This window comes from Triturus cristatus, chromosome 8 (assembly GCF_964204655.1).
Source record: "Triturus cristatus chromosome 8, aTriCri1.1, whole genome shotgun sequence".
In the NCBI taxonomy this organism is placed as follows: Eukaryota; Metazoa; Chordata; class Amphibia; order Caudata; family Salamandridae; genus Triturus; species Triturus cristatus.
The window spans coordinates 302,865,370-302,884,440 of NC_140591.1; the positions used below are offsets into that span (position 1 = coordinate 302,865,370).

At 43.8% G+C, this 19,071-nt stretch overlaps 1 protein-coding gene across 2 annotated transcripts in view; it reads right to left on the minus strand.

Annotated features, from left to right (window-relative positions):
• The window catches only part of XPO4 (exportin 4), a 495,809-nt gene that overhangs the window by 101,032 nt on the left and 375,706 nt on the right, over nucleotides 1-19,071 (minus strand). For both annotated transcript variants that reach the window (XM_085621575.1, XM_085621576.1), the window contains one exon: nucleotides 15,597-15,756. In XM_085621575.1, the coding sequence (XP_085477701.1) occupies nucleotides 15,597-15,756 (160 nt within the window). The remainder of the gene's footprint in view (nucleotides 1-15,596; nucleotides 15,757-19,071) is intronic.

Consider the following 19,071-nt stretch of genomic DNA (forward strand, 5'->3'; position numbering starts at 1 on the left):
ATTCTTGAAAATAAAATTCATCTGAAGACCAGGTATCACACACTGCTGTTGCCTCTCAACCCCCTTTACATTATTATTGGTAATTATTTCCTTACTTTCTCATTTATCTCTGGTACTCAGACCATTACCTACCAACGCTCCCTCCGCCCAGGGCAGGTCATCTTTTGAGTAGGCCAAGCAATTTTCATACAAAAGGGAGAAAGTGCAATATGGGACAGGTTTGTTCATAAGAGATTGTGTCAGCAGCTTTCTATGGCACAGCTTCCAGTATTCTTAGCCATTTCAAAGCAATTTATAAACTACAAAGTGAAGGAGGTGGTGTACCAAGAAAGACAGAGCTACTGTTAGTATCTACTATGTCTTCTTTTGAAAAACAAATTACATGTGAAAAGCAGTTCAGCACGTATGGAAATAAAATCAAATGCTTGACTTTAACTTATGTGTTTATAGTCGAAGAGTGGAGTCGTTTTCCTAGACAGCAGTTAAACCTCGATTTATGAATGTAGTGACCCTGCCCTTTAGGTAAAAAAATCTGGCATTCCTGCCAAAAACATAAGAAAAATTATTAGACTGCCCAGCACTGTGCTTAGGTACGGCACTTATAAGAAGAGCAAAGGCACAAATGAAGATGAGAAGAATGGAAACGCTGGCTGAAGTGTATTTCAGAATTTGAAGGTAAGAAAGTCGAGGGAACAGTGTGCAGGGCGAGAATCATGTAGTGCCTTTTTGAGAGAAGCTGGCCTGGTATATGATGTCCACTTATGTAAATGGGCACCTTGCACCAGTCAAGACAACCCTTATGGTGATTTAAGAGGTCTTAGACAACCTTAGAAAGCTCTCCAAGCGGTAGCTGTAGAGAGCAGCCTTCAGGCTTAGTCCAGGAGTGTAAAGCAGCTTGTCTTACCAAAATGCAATCTTATAGTATAGATTAAGTGAAAAAGAACAATACCACGTATTTATAAAAATATGTATTTATTAAATATAATACTCTCTAACTCATACAAATATCTCCTACCCAGAGATATGCACAATGCACACCATACTTTGCAAAGAAACACAGTAAATAGCATGTAATACACAGTGGACCCCAGGGAGGGGGGACAAACCATATACTAAGAAAGTGGTAAAAGAACCACGACTCGGGTCAAGACAATGTCGAGAGGACGTAGAAGTGCTGGGGACCCAAGGTGAGTGACTAGGAACCCGACGGGGAGCGTGTGCAGTGTGGAAACACGACAGCGTGATCTGTATAAGTCTACGTGTAAGTCACGGTTGGATTTTTAAAGATTAAGGACCTTCCCAGTGGATCCTGAAGAAACCCCTGGGAAGACAGAAGGTTGTAGAGCTACCCCATCTGTGGATACCCTAGTACTCACGTTACCTACACCAGGGAAGCCGGGTGCATACGTGTGAAGTGGTGTCGGAAACTGCTGTCAAACCCAATGGAGGACTTCAGGAAAGTGCCGCTGCTGAAGGAGAAAGTGTCCGGTGGAATCCATAGGTGGATTCTAGATGAGAGGTACCTGCAAGCAGAAGGGACAGAGTATGTCACTCAGGGGTGACCAGGAGACTTGGAAGACGAATGCCCGATGTCGAGTGGTGAGGGGTCGGTGTCTAGCGGGAGCACCAACCAGCCTTAGCAAATGCAACCAACGCAGGAGCTGAAGGAACAACATCGGGACCAGCAAGGCCCAGGGAACTCATCACAATCAGGGGAGCCCAAGAGAAGCAAAGGTGACCCTCAAATGGACCCACAGGCCGGAGGCACTGGAGTCGCGAGAGGACCTCAAGCAGCTCACCAAAAGATGCAGGACACCATGCACATGATGCAGTGTAGCTGAATATTCTGGTCCCTGGAGGTGCTCGATGTTGAGGCTACTTGGAGCCCGAAGATCTTCTTGGAGCCTGAAGATCTTCTTGGAAGGAAGCCAACAAGCCTGGGCAACTGCAAGTTGACGCGGTGCACAGGGGTACTGTTATTGCAGCCGCCACGAGGGATACTGGCCTCAAACTTGGTGAGAGGGCAGGGCAGGCCTTGAGAGCTGTTGCAGGGCCTTTCGGAGTCCAGAGGAGCAAACGGACTTAGTTGCGGTGCCTGCGAATGCAGGGAAGTGAATCATTCAGGTGTCTTTGATGCCGACAGGCCTTGGAAGATTCCTGTATCGTGCACAGGCACAAACAATGCAAGAGACTGGAAGAGCGATGAAGTCGTGCCCAAACGAAGCCAGCGAAGTCCAGAGTGCACAGACGGTAGAAGAAGAAGTGGTGTCTGATCCGAATCTTATCCCAGGACGAATCTAGGGACCTACACCCAGGTAAGCCCTTAAGTACCCTAAGAAAAGGGTTTCGCACCAGAGCGGGAGCCAACGGCTCCCAGGACTGGTTTGAACTGGACTATGCATGGGGATACAAAATGTGCCCCTCGTGCAGAGTGAGTGGCGCTGGCAAGCATACCCACCCTGCCCCAATACACTAAATCCTGTCTGGGAGGCGGTTACACCTCCCTGTGACAGGATGCCTATTGTTCTGCCTTCCCCTGCTCAAGCTTGGCTCAGCAGCTGGAGGGCAGAATCGTGTCTCTGGTTGGCAGCAAGCATTCTGTGTTGTCTGGGTCTCGAAGACTGATACCGGGGACATGGAGAGCCTAACAGATGGCTCTTTTCCAGTGCTTGGAATCATACCTCCCACACCGTTTACAGTGTGAGGGTATGATTCCTACACGTTTGATACCAAACATGATAGTTGTTTGTTGAAGCCGTTTTTGAGATGGTCATCGCTTAATTAAGCTGTGACCCTCTATATAGTACATGGCTGCTTCACTGACAACCCGGGAGAATGGACTCCGTGGGCTGTAGGGGGTCCTGCTCATGCATGGGCACCCTCTCACTTAGAACCAAGCGCCCTGCCTTCAGGATTGCAAAGGCCTGCTATTGGGGTGACATATGTTTCAAGTGCAGTGACCCTATATATAGGAAACCTATATCTTTAGTAAGTGGTGCTAGCACCAGCTTACACAGGCTGCAATGGCAGGCCTCTAGCTCCATTTTGAATGGTCTCCCATGGGTGGCATAATATATGCTGCAGCCCATGGGGGACCTCTGGGGTACCTATGCCCTGGGTACCCTAGTACCATATACTAGGGACCTATAAGGGTACCCCAGCATCCAATCTGGGATGTACCTAAATACTTGTCACAGCAATTTAAGGGAGAAAGCAGAGAGACTGGGGTCCTGATCAGCAAGATGCCAATCAGACTAGTCCGAAAACAGCTTAGCACCAGGCAAAAAGTGGGTGTTAACCATGCAGAAGAATCCTACCTTCCTACACTTGTTGATTATAGACAGTGGGGCGCCTCTGGTCCCTAATGGACTCCGTAGTCTAGTGACGTAAAAGATTGGGTATGGTAAATAAAACTCCTGCCGCAGTACGTGTCAGTTAACGCTTACACTCTAGAGAAGAAAGACGTGCAATACCGAACTCTGTTTGTGGTGAAATTCATTTACATGCTACCGGGCTGGGGAGGACACTACAACTGGCGAGATAGGGGATTCGTAAACCTGCGACCTGCAGAGGCGAGAGTGCTCTCCCAGAGAGTCCAGCTAACTGCTCATGTGTGCCACGTGTGCCTCAGTCAAAGTGAGAATTGACGGTTGGTTATGTGGAGTCAAAGCACAACTCCAGTCAGTGCAATACCTTCCAAGAGAGGGAAGTCCTTATGGAAAATGTAACTTATCATTGGTCAGAAAATTGCAAATACGACTGTAATAAGAGGTATGACACCACAACCTAAAACAGAGCCATCATTCATACAGTACGATAACGCTAAGATAGCGATAACCAGGTACAGAAGGCACCACATGCAGCAACAGGTAATTGCAAGAAAAACAAAGGCAGTGAAAACCAGCTATGATGGAAAAGGGACAGTGTGGAGAACAACACGCGACAGAGAACGCCATTACCGCCAAGGTAGAAGACGGAGACACGACTGGTAATTGGGTGTAATGACCCAAGCACTAGTCAGCGGGCTGATGCTTGCAGGGGTGACACCGGACCAAAAGACGCTGAAGGTCAAATGCTGTCTGAACAGCACAATCATGGCAGCAGCTGCAGACAACTGCACAAAGTATAATGCCGCGGTGTTCCTGAAACCAGTGCTTCCATTCGAGACCATCAAAAAGCAGAATACTGGCACTAGATTGACGGCCCGGATGGAAGCTTTTGATGATTTCATTGATGTGCTGGAAGTAACCGATGGCAAGAAGATCTTTAAATATCTTAAAAACATAGTAGGAGGAGTGAAGGAAGTGAAAGAAAATATCAAGAGGTGAAGAAACTTCATACAAACAAATTAAAGTGTTGAACATCAAATGCAATCCGGTGCAGAATGTGGACTATGACAGGTACATTTTCAACCAAGAGACAGAGATGGTGAAACGATTGATGAGTTTGTTGAAAGACTTTAATTGCTCATCAAATATCGCAGATTTAATGAATTCAATTATGAAGAAGTCATACGGCTCAGTCATAGATGGCTGCCGTTCCGATTCCTTCAGACGTGAAATGCGGAGAGAAACGTTCAGTCTGGAGTGTGTGCTCATGGCAGCCAGAGTAGAAGACTGTGCCGCTAAACAAGCCCCTGACATTGAGTCGGAGGGGCCCAGAGTCAATCTGTGTTGAATGTGAAGTGCAAGAAAAGGTAGACGGTCACATAGTAAGATCTCCAAAGAAAAAGTTGTTGTAATATCAATGTGGATTTTCCTTTCCACATTTAGGTAAATGGTCTGCCATTGGACAGATATGTAAAGGCTGAGGGAAACCGAACCATTTTGTAACAGTTTGCAAGGCGAGAAAAAAAGTGAGTGCGTCACGTCGAGAAGACAAAATGGCTGCCAGAATGTTTCAGAAGCGTGCCAGTCATGCCCACTGAAGAAAATAGCAACATCAGTTGAGGCAAGTAGAAACTAAATGTCGATGCTCACTACTGAACGACGTGTGCATGTAGGTTTGGCTTCCCACAAGGAAGAATTTAAGTCGAAAAAGGATCAAAAAGTGAAATCAAAAAATTAATTCGGACATTGACCCAAAATAAAATTGAAGGTTTATGGTTGCCATATATCGTTTATCAGACAGTAGTGCATCAATGAATATCATGCCATCCAGAAAGTACAGTTAAATGTCTACAGTCCACCGTCTCACACAATCCAAAACCAAGGTATACACGAGGGCAGCCTCAACGCAGTTACAAAGTCAAGGTTCTTTCATGGCAACCATGAAACACAAAAAGACGAAGGTACTGTTGTGTGGTGACATATGCCATGGACACCGGACACCAGCTTTCTTAAATGATGACATATTTATTTGCGCACCCGTATAAGATAATATTCTCAGAAATAGATTTGCTTACGCTCCTTCGTAGGCATATTATCAGGCCCTTAAACATTCTGTACAAGGACTAAGTTTACTGTGCAAAATACTGTTTGTTGTTGTCTGTTCAGCAACAGCTCTGTAAGGGTAGAACAAACAATGACAGCCAGACCAAAGGTCTGACATGGCAAGCATGGGTGAATTTTATAATATAAGCTACATCAATCCTTTGTTTAGGCAGAGGAGCATTTTGGTGGTACTGTTGAGGTCGGCCTATGCCGGAATTCTCAGCCCAGCTGAATCCTGTTACCTTCTTAAGAAGGACAGTGCCTTGCTCTACACCAAGATTGACTCCCAGATGAAACATATACTCAGGTAAATGGAGAGTTAGACCACCCTAAGGTATTCAGGCAGATTCACACCACCTATGTAAATTAGGATAGTGCTAGGTAGGAGTATAGGCACAATCGTATGTATTCATATTATCAAAGTAACAGCACCATGGTTGAGCTCCATGTTCCTTAGGATTTTCGTAATGCTGATTACTCTGTTCAGTTTCCTTCTACTAATCATTGCAGAGCATGTATTTGACACAAGAAACCGATTGCCTCAAATGCTTGAAATACCAATTTGAGTACTTCTTGTGTCTCCCTTCAGGCACACCTGAGTTACTAACGAAAGGGTCAGATCTGTTTCTCCAATTTCTTCGGGGGTCAGGGTTCATCTTGTTCTGAGGTTGCACATACCATCCGGGCCTTGCAAGGTTATAGGTCCAGATGGCGCAGTGTCAGCTAGCCAGGAATAAGGTAGACATATCCTGATAGTGTTCATGGGCTCAGTCCCACACAGTTTTGACATTTATGTTGCCCAAACGCACAGTCTTACTGAAATAGTATGAACATATGACAGTACAAGCCCCAATCCATGGCCTTCAGGGCACTTTGTCAATTGCATGTTTGCTCGTCTTCAGCGCTACTGTGGACATGGGACTAATTTCTGTTAATTACAATGTCAATGCTCATCACGCCAAAGTGAATCAGTTAAAGTCGTTGTTCCATGGATTAGGAAAACTTAAGACAGTGAAAGTGCAGCTACACATTAATGGGGACATTCGTCCTGTTGCTCAATGACATAGTCGAATTGCATTTCGCCTACAATAAGAGGTCTGCACATTGCAGATATGATTACCCAGTTGAATGGTGCAAGTCTTTTCGCGCCTTAAATTCAACAAAGAGTATCAGCTTGAATTGAAAGAAATTTGCAGGTACATTACCACCTTTTCAACTAATGTTGGTTTGTTTAGATACAAGATATTTATCGGTTTGTGTTCCAATTGTATGCAATATCAGGATTATGTTCAGCAACCATTTGTCCGACGCAATTTTCCTCCACTCCTGGAAGGAATCTCTTATTTCGCTCCCTACCGGTATTATTGATCACGGTTTCTGTCTTAAACAGTCATTTGGAGGTTGATCTTGACTCTCTGGGCGTCTGACTTTAAACTCCTTCGCAATGACAGTCCTTTTATGTGGTTGGTATTGCCATGATGTGCTAAAACACTGGTCAAGGTGAGTTGTGTCGTGTGAACCTGTGGTGGGCAGTGTGGAAAGATCCCCCGCTAGTTGGCCACCTTGTGAGAGTTTTTTCTTCTTAGAAAGCCCCCTGCATCTCCCAAACACGAAACTGCAAGGCACCCGCTGCTTTGTCTGTATTGTTTTATTTTTCATTTGTAGACTTGACTCATTCGCAGCCGACTCAGACACGTTTTCCCATGTGATGGGCATGTTAATTATGGAGGAGTGCATCTCCTGCTTAAACCCTGACAGACTGCACCAGGTATACCTCCCGAAAGTGATGCCTGCAACATTTATCTGCTTTAGGTTTCTACAGCATCCAAAGATGATTTTATTGTTTTGCCTTTCTGTATAACCACTTTGGTACTTTTCTTATAATGCTCTAGGAGGTGCTGCATCGGTTTATCTATTTCCTTCTATTGTTTGTGGCCCTACCGTTTTAGGAGAGCACTTAAATTTGGGATCCTCCACTGTGTGGCCTCTGATGTCTGTATTATTCTGCCCACCATATCAATTCTTTTGCTCTCCTCAGCTACTGGGAAAAGTGTAGAGGATGGAGCGATGGACCTTTTCCTAGTTATGGAAACAATTTCTGCGTTTGCTGGTGTACTGCTTTTAATACACAAGGTTTGAGGGTTTATACATTTTCTCTAACCTCTGTGTTAATGTTGTAGACGATGCTGGCTCCATACAATCTTCCGTTCCCCGAGCATTGATGCTGGGAAGCATGGGAAGAAAGGAAAATGTTACTTACCCAGTAAGCATCTGTTCTTGGCATGTAGAGGTGTAGATTCACATGCTTTGCATACTCCTGCCATCTAATGGTGGGTCCGAATGTTTACAAGTTGTTTTTCTTCGAATAAGTATTTCCAGTCACGAGGTAAGGTGACTCCTCCTTTCGGTGATAGTGCGCATGGGCATTGACTCCATTGTTAGATTGTTTTCCCGCAGAGGGTGATAATGGAGATAGTGAATATAAAATAGAGATGTCCATGCGTATGAATGCAAATTGAGAACTACAACCATTACAGGAGACCAGGGAGGCTAATGGGCGCATGTGAATCTACAGCTCTACATGCCAAGAACAGATGCTTACTGGGTAAGTAACATTTTCCGTTTGAGGCATGTGAAGTGTAGATCACATGCTTTGCATGGACTATATAGCAGTATACTCCCAAAGCGGTGGCTAACCTGTAGTGGTTGTAGTTGTTTGAAACCGTGTTTTAAGTACTGTTATGCCTACATTAGCTTGTTGTCTCGCGAACACATCTACACAATAGTGTTTAGTGAATGTGTGCGGTGTAGACCATGTTGCTGCCTTACAGATGTCAGCTAGAGGAATATTCCCTAAGAAGGATATAGTAGCCCCTATTTTGCGAGTGGAATGTGCTCTGGGGTTATTTTTAAAGTTCTTTTTGCTTTGGCATAACATGTTTGGATACATTTTACAATCCATCTTGCACTACCCGACTTACATATGGGATTGCCTTTGTGTGGTGGAGAAAAAGCAACAAATAGTTGCTTTGTTTTCCGAAATTCTTTACTTCTTTCTACATAACATAGTATAGCTCACCTAACAGTGTGTGCAGAGCTCGTTCTGCTACAGAATCAGGTGGAGGAAAGAACACAGGTAACTCAACTGATTGATATGAAAGGCAGAAACTACTTTATCGAGAAATTTAGGATTGGTTCGAAGAACCACCCTATCTTTATGAAGTTGAAAGAAAGGCTCTTATATAGTTAATGCCTAAAGTTCTACAACTCTCCTTAGTGAGGTTATTACGATGAGGAAAGCAACGTTGCATGAGAGGAATTCTAACTGACATTTATGCATTGGTTCAAAAGGTGGACCCATTAGCCTTGTAAGGACCATGTTTGGGTTCCACTCTGGTGCAAGGGGAACTCTTGGTGGTATCACCCTTTGTAATCCTTCCATGAAGGCTTTAATCACTGTTAGTCTGAATTGAGATAAGTGTTGTCTGTTTTGCAAGTATGCAGCTACCGCTGCTAGGTGTAAACCGATGGATATGTAAGCCAATTTAGATTGCTGTAAATGCAACAGGTAACAAATGATGTTTTGTACAGATGCATCAAGTGGATTGATGTTATTACAATAGATAACAAACGGTTTGCAATTTGCTGCATAACATGCTCTAGTAGTAGGTCTTCTAGCCTCTTTGAGAATATCAATACAGTCTGGTGGCAATTGTAAATAACCAAACTCTAGGACTTCAGGAGCCAAATCGCTAGGTTGAGTTCTTTGGGATTTGGATGTCCGATTTCTCCATGGCTCTGAGTGAGGAGACTAGGTGTGAGATGTAGCTTTTGAGGTGGCACCACTGACCGTTCTAACAGGGTGGTGTACCAAGGTTGACAAGCCCATGTGGGTGCTACTAATATCAATGTGATGGATATTTGTTTGAGCTTCTGAACCAGTAATAGAATTAGTGGGAGAGGCGGAAAAGAGTAGGCAAATATTCCTGCCCAATTCATCCATAAGAGCATTGCCCTTGGATAGACTGTGTGGGAACCTGGATGTGAAGTTTAGACATTTTGCATAGTCGACTGTAGCAAACAGATCTATTTGTGGAATTCTCCATTGTTGAAAGTAAGGAAGAAGAACTTGGGGATGAAGTTCCCACTCGTGAACTTGCGGTCTGTGTCTGCTGAGCAGGTCGGCAATTTGATTGTCCACCCCTGGAAGGTGTTTTGCTAGGAGATAAATTCTGTGATGACTTGCCCAATTCCATAGGCTTTGTGACAGAAGGGACAGCTGGAGAGTGTGTCCCTCCCTGTTTCTACAGATAATACATCGCGGTCATGTCTTTGCGGACTAAGACAGTTTCCCATAGAAGAGGAGTGTGGAAAGCTTTGACACAGCTAGAAGTTCCAGGTAGTTGATGTGGAGACGTTTGTGACTGTGTGACCACAGCCCTTGTACTGTGTGATGTTGGAGATGAGCATCCCAGTCGGTTAAAGTTGATTCTGCTGTCAGTACAGTCTGTGGAATTTGGTCTAAGAAGGGCCGCCCTTTTGATAAGTTTTGAGGGTTCCACTACTGCAGAGAGCGATGGGTGCGGCCATCTACCAACGATAGATCGGTTAATTGACACTGTGACAGATTACACTGACGAGCTAGACATGCCTGTAGGGACGCATGTGCAGCCTTGCGTGAGGTACGACTGCAATGCAGGATGCCATTATTCCCAGCAGCTGCATAAACACTGGCTGGTAATATTTAATTGGGTTGAAATTGTAGTACTGTGGCCTGAATATTGTGAATCCTGGCTCCATTTGGAGAGGCTAGAGCTTTGATAGTGTTGAGGGAAGCTCCTAGATAAGATTGTATTTGCGCAGGGCACAGATGAGATTTTTGTGCATTGATTGTGAAACCGAACTGATGAAGTAGGTGTACTGTTGCCTGAGTGTGTAGTATACAGTTCTGGTAAGTGCCCGCATTGATAAGTCAGTCGTCTAGGTAAGGAAAGACATGGATACACTGTCTTCTGAGATGAGCAGCTACTACTGCGAGACATTTGGTGAACACTCTGGGGGCTGTGGTGACGCCTTGAACTAGTAATGTTTGCCTGCTATCACAAATCTGAGGTATTTGCGATGAGCTGGATGAATTGGAATGTGAAAGTAGGCGTCTTTTAGATCCAATCCAAAGTTGACAAAGTTGCTTTGTTGTAAAAGAGGAAGTACCTGTTGCAGAGTCACTATGTGAAAGTGCTCTGACAGTATGTATTTGTTTAACTCAGATCTAGAATAGGTCTTAATGAGCTGTCCTTTTAGGGAATTAGAAAGTAAAGGGAGTAAACCCCTGACCCTTGGTGCTGAAGAGGGATTGGTTCTATAGCCCCTTTGAGTAATAGAGATTGCACTTCTTGTTGAAGGAAGTGCTGGTGGTCTGTTGACAATTTGTGATATCGAGGTGGAATGTTTGGGGGGTGGTTGGTAAGCTCCAGGCAATAACTATGTTGGATAATTCAAATCACCCATTTGTCAATTGTTATTGAGTCCCAAATGGAGAGAAAGTGTTGAAGTCTTCCTCCCGACAGGTGTGGAATAGTCAGAGGGAAGTGTGAGGAAGTCACTGCTTATTTGGGGAAGCGGAATTGCGGCGTGTGGTGTTTTTACCTCTGCTCCTTAGACTTTCCCCTGTAGCCTCCTCTGAAAAAACCTTTTGTAAAGGATGATTGGGAAGTGTTTTGACCTGTCCCTGTGGATTTGGACATTCCCCTGTAAAAAGAGCGCCAAAAGGAACCCCTGTTAGAGGGAGACTGATGCGCTGCCATGGATTTTGCCACATCTGTATCTTTTTCCATCTTTTCGAGCACTTGATCAACTTCAGGACCAAAAAGATGTTTTATGTCGAAGGGTATGTTTAGAATAAATTACTGTGCTTCAGGTTTAAACCCTGGGACACGTAGCCAGGCAGGTCTCCAGGGTGTGATGCTTGTATTTATCCCTCTAGCTGCAGTATCGGCCGCACCTAGAAAGCATCTAATGGAATGTGTTGGAAATGAGTTTACCTTCCTGAACTAAGTCTTGTGCTTTGGCCTTATGTTCATCTGGAAGAAACTGTAGAAGTTGTTCTATTTTGTCCCAGTGGGCTCTATCATATCTTGCAAGGAGACCTGGGTGTTAGCAATATGCAAATGATTAGCTGATTGCGCAGCAACATGTTTGCCAGAAGCATCAATTCGTTTTGACTCCTTATCTGGGGAATGACCATCTCCAGATGCTTGAGAATTAGCTTGTTTTTGAGCATTGGATCCCACCACAGAGTCCAGTAGTAACTGACCGTTAATAAAAATAGGGTCTGTTGAGAAAGGTTTGTATTTTTTATCCACTCTAGGAGTGAGGATTCTAGCACGTACAGGGTCTTTAAAGATGTTGTCAGTGTGCTTTAACATACCTTTAAGCATAGGCAGTGTCTGATTGAATTTATGTGTTGCTAGAATTTCAAAGAATAAATCCTCCTCTAAGGACTCTTTATGGAGCTCTACCCCATGGTAGTGTGCAGCTCTAGCAATGAGCTCCTGATATGATAGATTGTCATCTGGTGGAGATTGTCTGTATTCTGTGAAGGATCAATTGTATAACCCGTCCAAGGATCTATTTGTGATTGTGCGTCATCATAATCAGTGTGAGGTAGAGGTGATTTCCTAGGTGTAATGGATCAAATTGTGGCGGAGAAGGAAGAGGAGGTGAAGAGGACTAGTCCCCACATATTTCTTCAATGGAATCTTAGAGCGGTAGCCATACGGAAGCTTGTGTTTGGATGGCCTTTTAGCGTGAATATGTCCAGTATTCGGATTAATATGATTTTTTTCTGTTTCGGATCTGATTTGGGTGGTACATTGTCCATGCTTGAATCCGATTGCGGTACTGGCAGCTGTGTAAATTCGGCAATAAAGCTTTCAGTGCCGAGCTGGAATGTCCTTTCAATGCCGAAGATTTAGGCTCTGAGGAATGTTTCCTTGGTTTTGGTGTCAAAGGTTTCGGCTCTGAGCTTATTTTATGTTTAGAGCCCAAAGGTTTCGGCTCGGAAGAGGGTTTTGTCTGACTTGGTCCCGAGCTGGACGGCTTGTCAAAGTGTTTTGGTGCTGAGCCGGAAGGCGACGCGTTAGAAACCTCTTGTTGGTGCCGACCTTGGCCCGAAGGCAGAGGTGGTGCCAAAGCCTTACATTTTCTTGGAAATGTGGAAGGGGGGGGGGGGGGTAAGAGGGTGAAGGGTCTTCCGTACTCGCGTCCCCTTGTCCCTGCGGCACATCGTCTTCAGCGCTACTTTCCTGAAGACGATCTGCAACTCTGCTTCGGAGTCCGATGCCGCTGAAACGTGTTATTATTCGGCTGCTGAGACTTCCTCTTGTCTGGAGTCTTCGCTGAAGAGATACGGTGTGTCGTCCAACTGCTGTCGCTGCATCTCTCGACATCGAGCCCGATGATCACGGAGAGTTTTCTTCGATCTAAAGGATCAACACGTGTCACAATCTTGTTCTTTGTGCTCGGGGGACAAGCACAAGTTACACACCTGATGTAGGTCCGTACGCGGATACTTTGTGTGGCACAGGGGGCAGAATTTGAACGGAGTCCGTTACATCGACCAGGTGCCGGACCGACAGGACGGCCGGAAGGCCGCCCGCCTACAAAAAATGCAATAAGAATTGAGATTTCTTGATGTCGAGTCGAACCGCGGAGAAAAGGAAACGCTTTCGAAATCAACACCGTCGACGGTAGAGGTTATTGTGCACCGAGGGGAACCCGAGGACAGATTCTGAAACGCCGTGCAGCAATACACGTCCGAACCCGATGGCGGAAAAAACCTATGTAACAATGGAGTCGATGCCCATGCGCACTGTCGCCGAAAAGAGGAGTCACCTTACCTCGTGACTGGAAAGACTTCTTAGAAGAAAAACAACTTACAAACATCCAGACCCTACACTAGATGGCAGGATTAAGCAAAGCATGTGATCTGCAGCTCACATGCCTCGGACCGGTCTTTTTTGTGTAGAGTAGAATGCATGCTTCTGCCAGCTCCTCCTCCAGTTTGACTCCATAGGAGTCTGCTGCTCTCTTGATAATGGCACTATACACGGGTATTTCATCTGATGGTGAAGGCCTAGAAGCATACCAATTAAATTCTTCCTCTAGTCAGTTTGTGTTCAGATCCTCCATGCCTTCTGTTCCTGTGCGTGCTCGGTCAGCCACAGATCCGTTGAGAAGCTCCTCCTCCTTGAATACCTTTAGTTCCTCCTCTTGAGGTTCAAAGTCTTCCTGTTGTTGTCCCTAGTCCTTTTCCCTTGCTGATTTTTGTGGGAATCGGAATGCCTTAAGAGATTTTCTTAAGTCCTTTTTTCTTTACAGAAATGTGGGTTCTCATCCTTTGCCTGGTCATGATCGCCTATTGGAGTTGAGCCTGGTTGAGAATGCGTGCCATCAGCGGTGCCCTTTGTTTTGGACCAGTAAGGTTCCTTAGTTTTGATTCTTCTTTCGACTACCTTTTGTTTTGGCATGGAGGTGTTTGGTGATTTTGACCGAGATAGATTTGCTTCAGTACTGGTTTGGTGATGTGTTTTTTCAGTTATCCGGCACAGGTTTTGTGCTTTCCTGTATGTCTCCTCCCTCCATAACTGTGTGTGTCGATTCTTTGACATTCAACCAGTAATTTCACTTGGCAACCTCGGTGTCTGGGTGGATTGTTTTGTCGCTGGAGAATCCCAAGTTCTCAAGGGACTGTCTTGATTTTACCATGGCCTAATAAGCATGCCTTTTCTTCTCCCCTTATGTTAAGGATTCAGGGAAGGAAAGCACACGCTTGACATCCCTCCACCTGGTGATCTTTAGTTAGTCAGAAATTGCACGCATGGTGTGTGTTTGTCTGCACTACCTTATGGTGGCATTTTGGACAAAAACCTAAAAGGGGTGTTTTCCAGCCCTTTGAGGCCAGAGTCAGGTTCACACCACCAATACTACCCTACTTGTATTCATTCTCCAACAGCATGGTTGAATCCCAAAAGAAAAACCTGATTGTTTGGAGGTTCTTCTGTGGCTACTCCCTGAAGAGTTGTTCTTCATTGACAACGAAGGTGTTCTTTCGGTGTTTCCCTCGTTTTTCTGCACTTTCCTCGAAAACGTATATGCTCATGGCAACCATGCATAGGAGCTTCAGGGGTGTGCTGGCCCGAGGTCAACAAACCACTAGATGGCAGAATAATGCACAGTATGTGAATCCAGAAAAGATGCATGGTGCCAAACTTCAAACTACCACCTCAAGCTGATGTAGAAAATAAAAAATAAAATCATTTTTCTTTCTGTTCCCAATGCTCTCAGACAAAATTGCTTCGATACAGTCTTGGAAGTCCTAGCTGATTTGGGCAGTGTTTCAGTATTGCAATCCTACCTTGCACGCCTTAATTCCCTCCACCCTCAACTAGCAGTTTTGCATTTGGCTGTTAACTTTACGAATCGTTCAAGCATGTTTTAACACATCATCCCCTTAGGGCTCCCAATGGAAGCTGGAATCAACCTTAAACTAGTCTGCCTCACTTGTAAAGATGTACATAAAGACTGCCCATTTGACTTTGAAGGAAGATTTCCACCTCAGTAAACTCAAGAGATGCATTTATTGAGGCTAGAACTTCAAATATGCACACCACACAAGCCTTAAAGGCAGCTTCAAACGTATGTTTATCCCTCAACACTTACACATTCTCAATTTCTTAGTCTAGCCTAAACTGAAACAGTTGCACTACCTTCACCTTCAAACACCTCCCAACTTTCACCACAGCCCTAGCTCTATTCTAAGACCTATCCCATTCCATAACCCTAGCCTTATCTATGTACCCTACTTGAGACCTAAACACATTGTTTCTGTAAACCTAACCCTCAGCACTTTCCTTATTGCCCAATTTATTTCTCCACATTAAATGCTTTCAAATGTTTCATTTTATATTCTAACTCACTTCCACTTTTGAACAAGTGTTACTTTTAATGCTTAGTAACAGCGGAAATGTGGTACAAATCACTATATCACCCTAAGACACAACTGATACGCTTATAAAGACAGATACGCTATTTTAATTGCAACAGTATTATATGGCCATTTTTCAGAAGCAACTATACACTGGAATATTCACAAACATTTCTGACCTGGTCGTAGAGCTTTTCATCCACAAGAAGGTACGTCTTTGTCCACCGTTTCAAGAACCACACAATATCTTTCCCCATTTGGGGACTCAGAAGATGTGTTAAATCTGCCCGTGTTGCTCTCGACTCCACCTCAGATGCTCTTAAAACAGCAGAAAGTAACCTGTAGATAGAACACTCATTAGTCAAAATACTTCACAAGTCATCAGAATTAATCCTATCTGTAAATTAAGCCTTTTGAATGAAAAAGGGTCTGCAGCTCACATTAACCAGTGTTCTAAAATACGACTCAGACTGATGGTGGTCAAACTACAAAGAACCAAAAAAACTAACATCTGTAGGAAAAGGATAAAGCAAATATTGTATCTGACCATCACACATTAGATGGCATGTTTATCTTATCCGCAGCGCAGTTCGTAGTTGCCTTCAAACCACTGTATCAAAGTATTTAAACTTGAAACAGATTTGTAATTAAAGATCACGCAATTCAATAGGTTTGGAAATTGATCAGGAGCTTTTATCCTAACAATAACTGTTTTTACAGGCAAGCAACTATGACAATTTCTTTAGCACACTGCCACGGATACACTACTTGAATAGCACACCATACATCATAAGTACACTTCCTCTGATCAGTTTGGGCCATGTGTCAAAACCTAATCTATATACTCAGTATGAAGTGAAGGATTCCCCTGCAGGGGCAGATGAGAGAACGTGAATTGAGTAATTCACTAGAACAGAATGGACAATCACATTTTAAAGCTAACACCGAGGATCCAACTTTAATAACATTCCATCCGGCTTACAAACCAAAAACCAAAAACACCAGCAGCATATTTTGTTTGTTGTCCAGTTATGCCTTTTCAGGTAACAGTTCTTACCACCAGAATCTCCACCATTAATTTTCCATTATGTAACTTTCTTAGATGAATGAACTGGGGCAGAATGTCCCTGCTTTTGCTCTCTACTATCTTATGGTAACATCTCCACAATTGTTCCACCATGTTTTAGTATCCCTTGTGGGCGGTCTGCCATTCCTCCATGTTACACCTTCAATAAACTCCTCCCCATCTTGATGGGTTCAGCCACCATCAGGAGTATGTCATCCACGGGTTCCCCGTCCATCATTTGTGCCTCCACACAACTAAGCTTCATCAACCCTCTCGGTACACATTGATTCAAATGGGTGGTAAAAAAAAAAAGTAAAAAATGATGTGATAATTTCCTTTCGGCAGGTTCAAGCCAATAATTTTGTGAAGGGTAACCATAACTGGCAATAATAGACATCTCTGGTGATGAAAAGGAAAAAGGAAATACAGTACAGAAGCCATGCAGTTTCGTCTCTGGAGATTCCTTTGTTTGCCAGGAACCTCAGTTTAATCAGGAATGGGTCCCCATTCTAAGATGGAAGCTGTCTTTCATTCTCACTTTCTTTTGCTGCCTGCATACCTTCATCTGTTGCCACAAGTTAAGTCACTGACTAAAGTGCATGTTTTAGAGCAGTGTTTAACCTTTTGACTTCTCTGGACCCTCACGTAATCATTACCATGGCATAAGCAAATTTTGAAACTTTGATAAATTCTTGTTCCTGTATTCTGTGTTTTGCAGTTCAGAGAAATATTGAATCCAAATCACAATTTAAAAAAAAATAAAGATATTTACATGGGAATGTTGGAGCTTTTCTAAATTCAACTGAGACTACCTATTGTCCGTACTATATTCTGTTTGATGCACTTGCACTGTTCTCAAGAATCAATCTAAAGATAGCAGCAATTTCAAATTCCTTCACATTACAGAACATTTTAAAATGTTCAGTTTTACAGTTTACTTCTTTATTTATACACACTTTATTAATCCGTACATATTATTTCATTTTCTAGGCAGTCGTGGACCACCTGAGGAGGCATGCGGACACCCAGTGATCACCGGACCACAGACTAAGGAGCAGCGTTTTAGAAGTTTACAGGAAAGTAACTTTCAATGAGATTGCCTAGGTTCGTACCTTCCAAACTCATTTAATGTTTAGTAAAGGACATGGTAAATAACTTCAGAACAATAGATAGCTGAGAAACCATTCTATTATAGTGCCCAATGAGGGCCTAATTAATGACTTGTCACAAGAATGTATGGGGATAAAAAGTGAGTTATAATTCCAGCCCTCCTGGATAGTTATTGATGTTTACAAAACATACACTTATACTAGTAATAAATCTTCATTGCACTTCACAATGAAGAAACATTACATTAACCAGTACCATACGATACATTTAAAAGTCTGTAATACCACACCCAATATCCCTCTATCTGAGATCATCAGCAGCAATAGGGAGCTGGGTACACAAAAAACTGTCACAGTGGAAACACATTTAGAAATGTAAAAAAGCCATACATCTGTTAGCAATACAAACAAATTTTACGACAACACCTGCAACCATTCCCCTGAATCGCTTAGATGGCTGGTAATTGAAGCCATAACACTGGGTGTTAGGGGTGGTGACCTCGTTTCAATCCTAAACATCAGGGAGTGTAAGTGGATGGACCGTTTTGACTCTGTCACATGTGGCCTGAATGAACTTGACGCAACTTTTACCCAAATATCATTAATAAACAATGGTTAAACATCTAATCCAGCATGGGACACACCCCTGCAATTGTCTAGTATAAGTCTTGGTGAACCCCATTACATTGGGTATTTGCAGTGTTTATATGAATACACCTCTGCTGTGGTGCCGTTGAGTGATACCAATCACCTGTGCTATTTCGTATGCTATTTGAGCGTTAACCAAGGATATATATGTCATGTCAAATGTTGTGGTTGTTTTCCGTATCATCTACTGATGTAACCATATTAATGTATTGCTTTTTAATACTGTGATCATGAATCAAGAACCAGCAAATGGTCCCTGCTTTAGACGAGCTGACATCAGCTTAGCTATCATTACACACCCTTTATCCTCCACCAATCAGGACGCGTCTGATCGATATATATTTGATCGGGTGACGCGGCTCAGGGCTAGCTGTCAGACCGACTTACGCGGCCCTCGAGGTATGTTATCGCTTGCAGCTGCGGTAGTTTCGCTTCTCTCCGTCTCTCGTTAAACTTCCAGACCCTTGGCCGGGTTCGCACATGAACACGTGACCTGACACACCCCCAAGCCTACCAATCAAGGCGCGACCAATTGGTTGTGCGCGCGATTGGCCCGTATTTGTTTAGTCCTGTGACGACACCCAGGGTTAGCTGTCAGTTTCCACGGCGCGGCCCTCGAGGTATGTTGCAGCCCAAGTACTCAGTGGTCCTTTCCCCCAATGCTATTTTACGAGTGAGTCTTGCCACTTTTTCATTGTATTTGGGATTCCCTACACTTCTGTACGCCCCGCCATAGTTTGCAGACGTACCATGAATGCGCTGATACTTAATTTTGCTTCGCATGTTTCCCGCGCAATATATTCAGGGTTAGTAACCTTATATGCGCTTTGT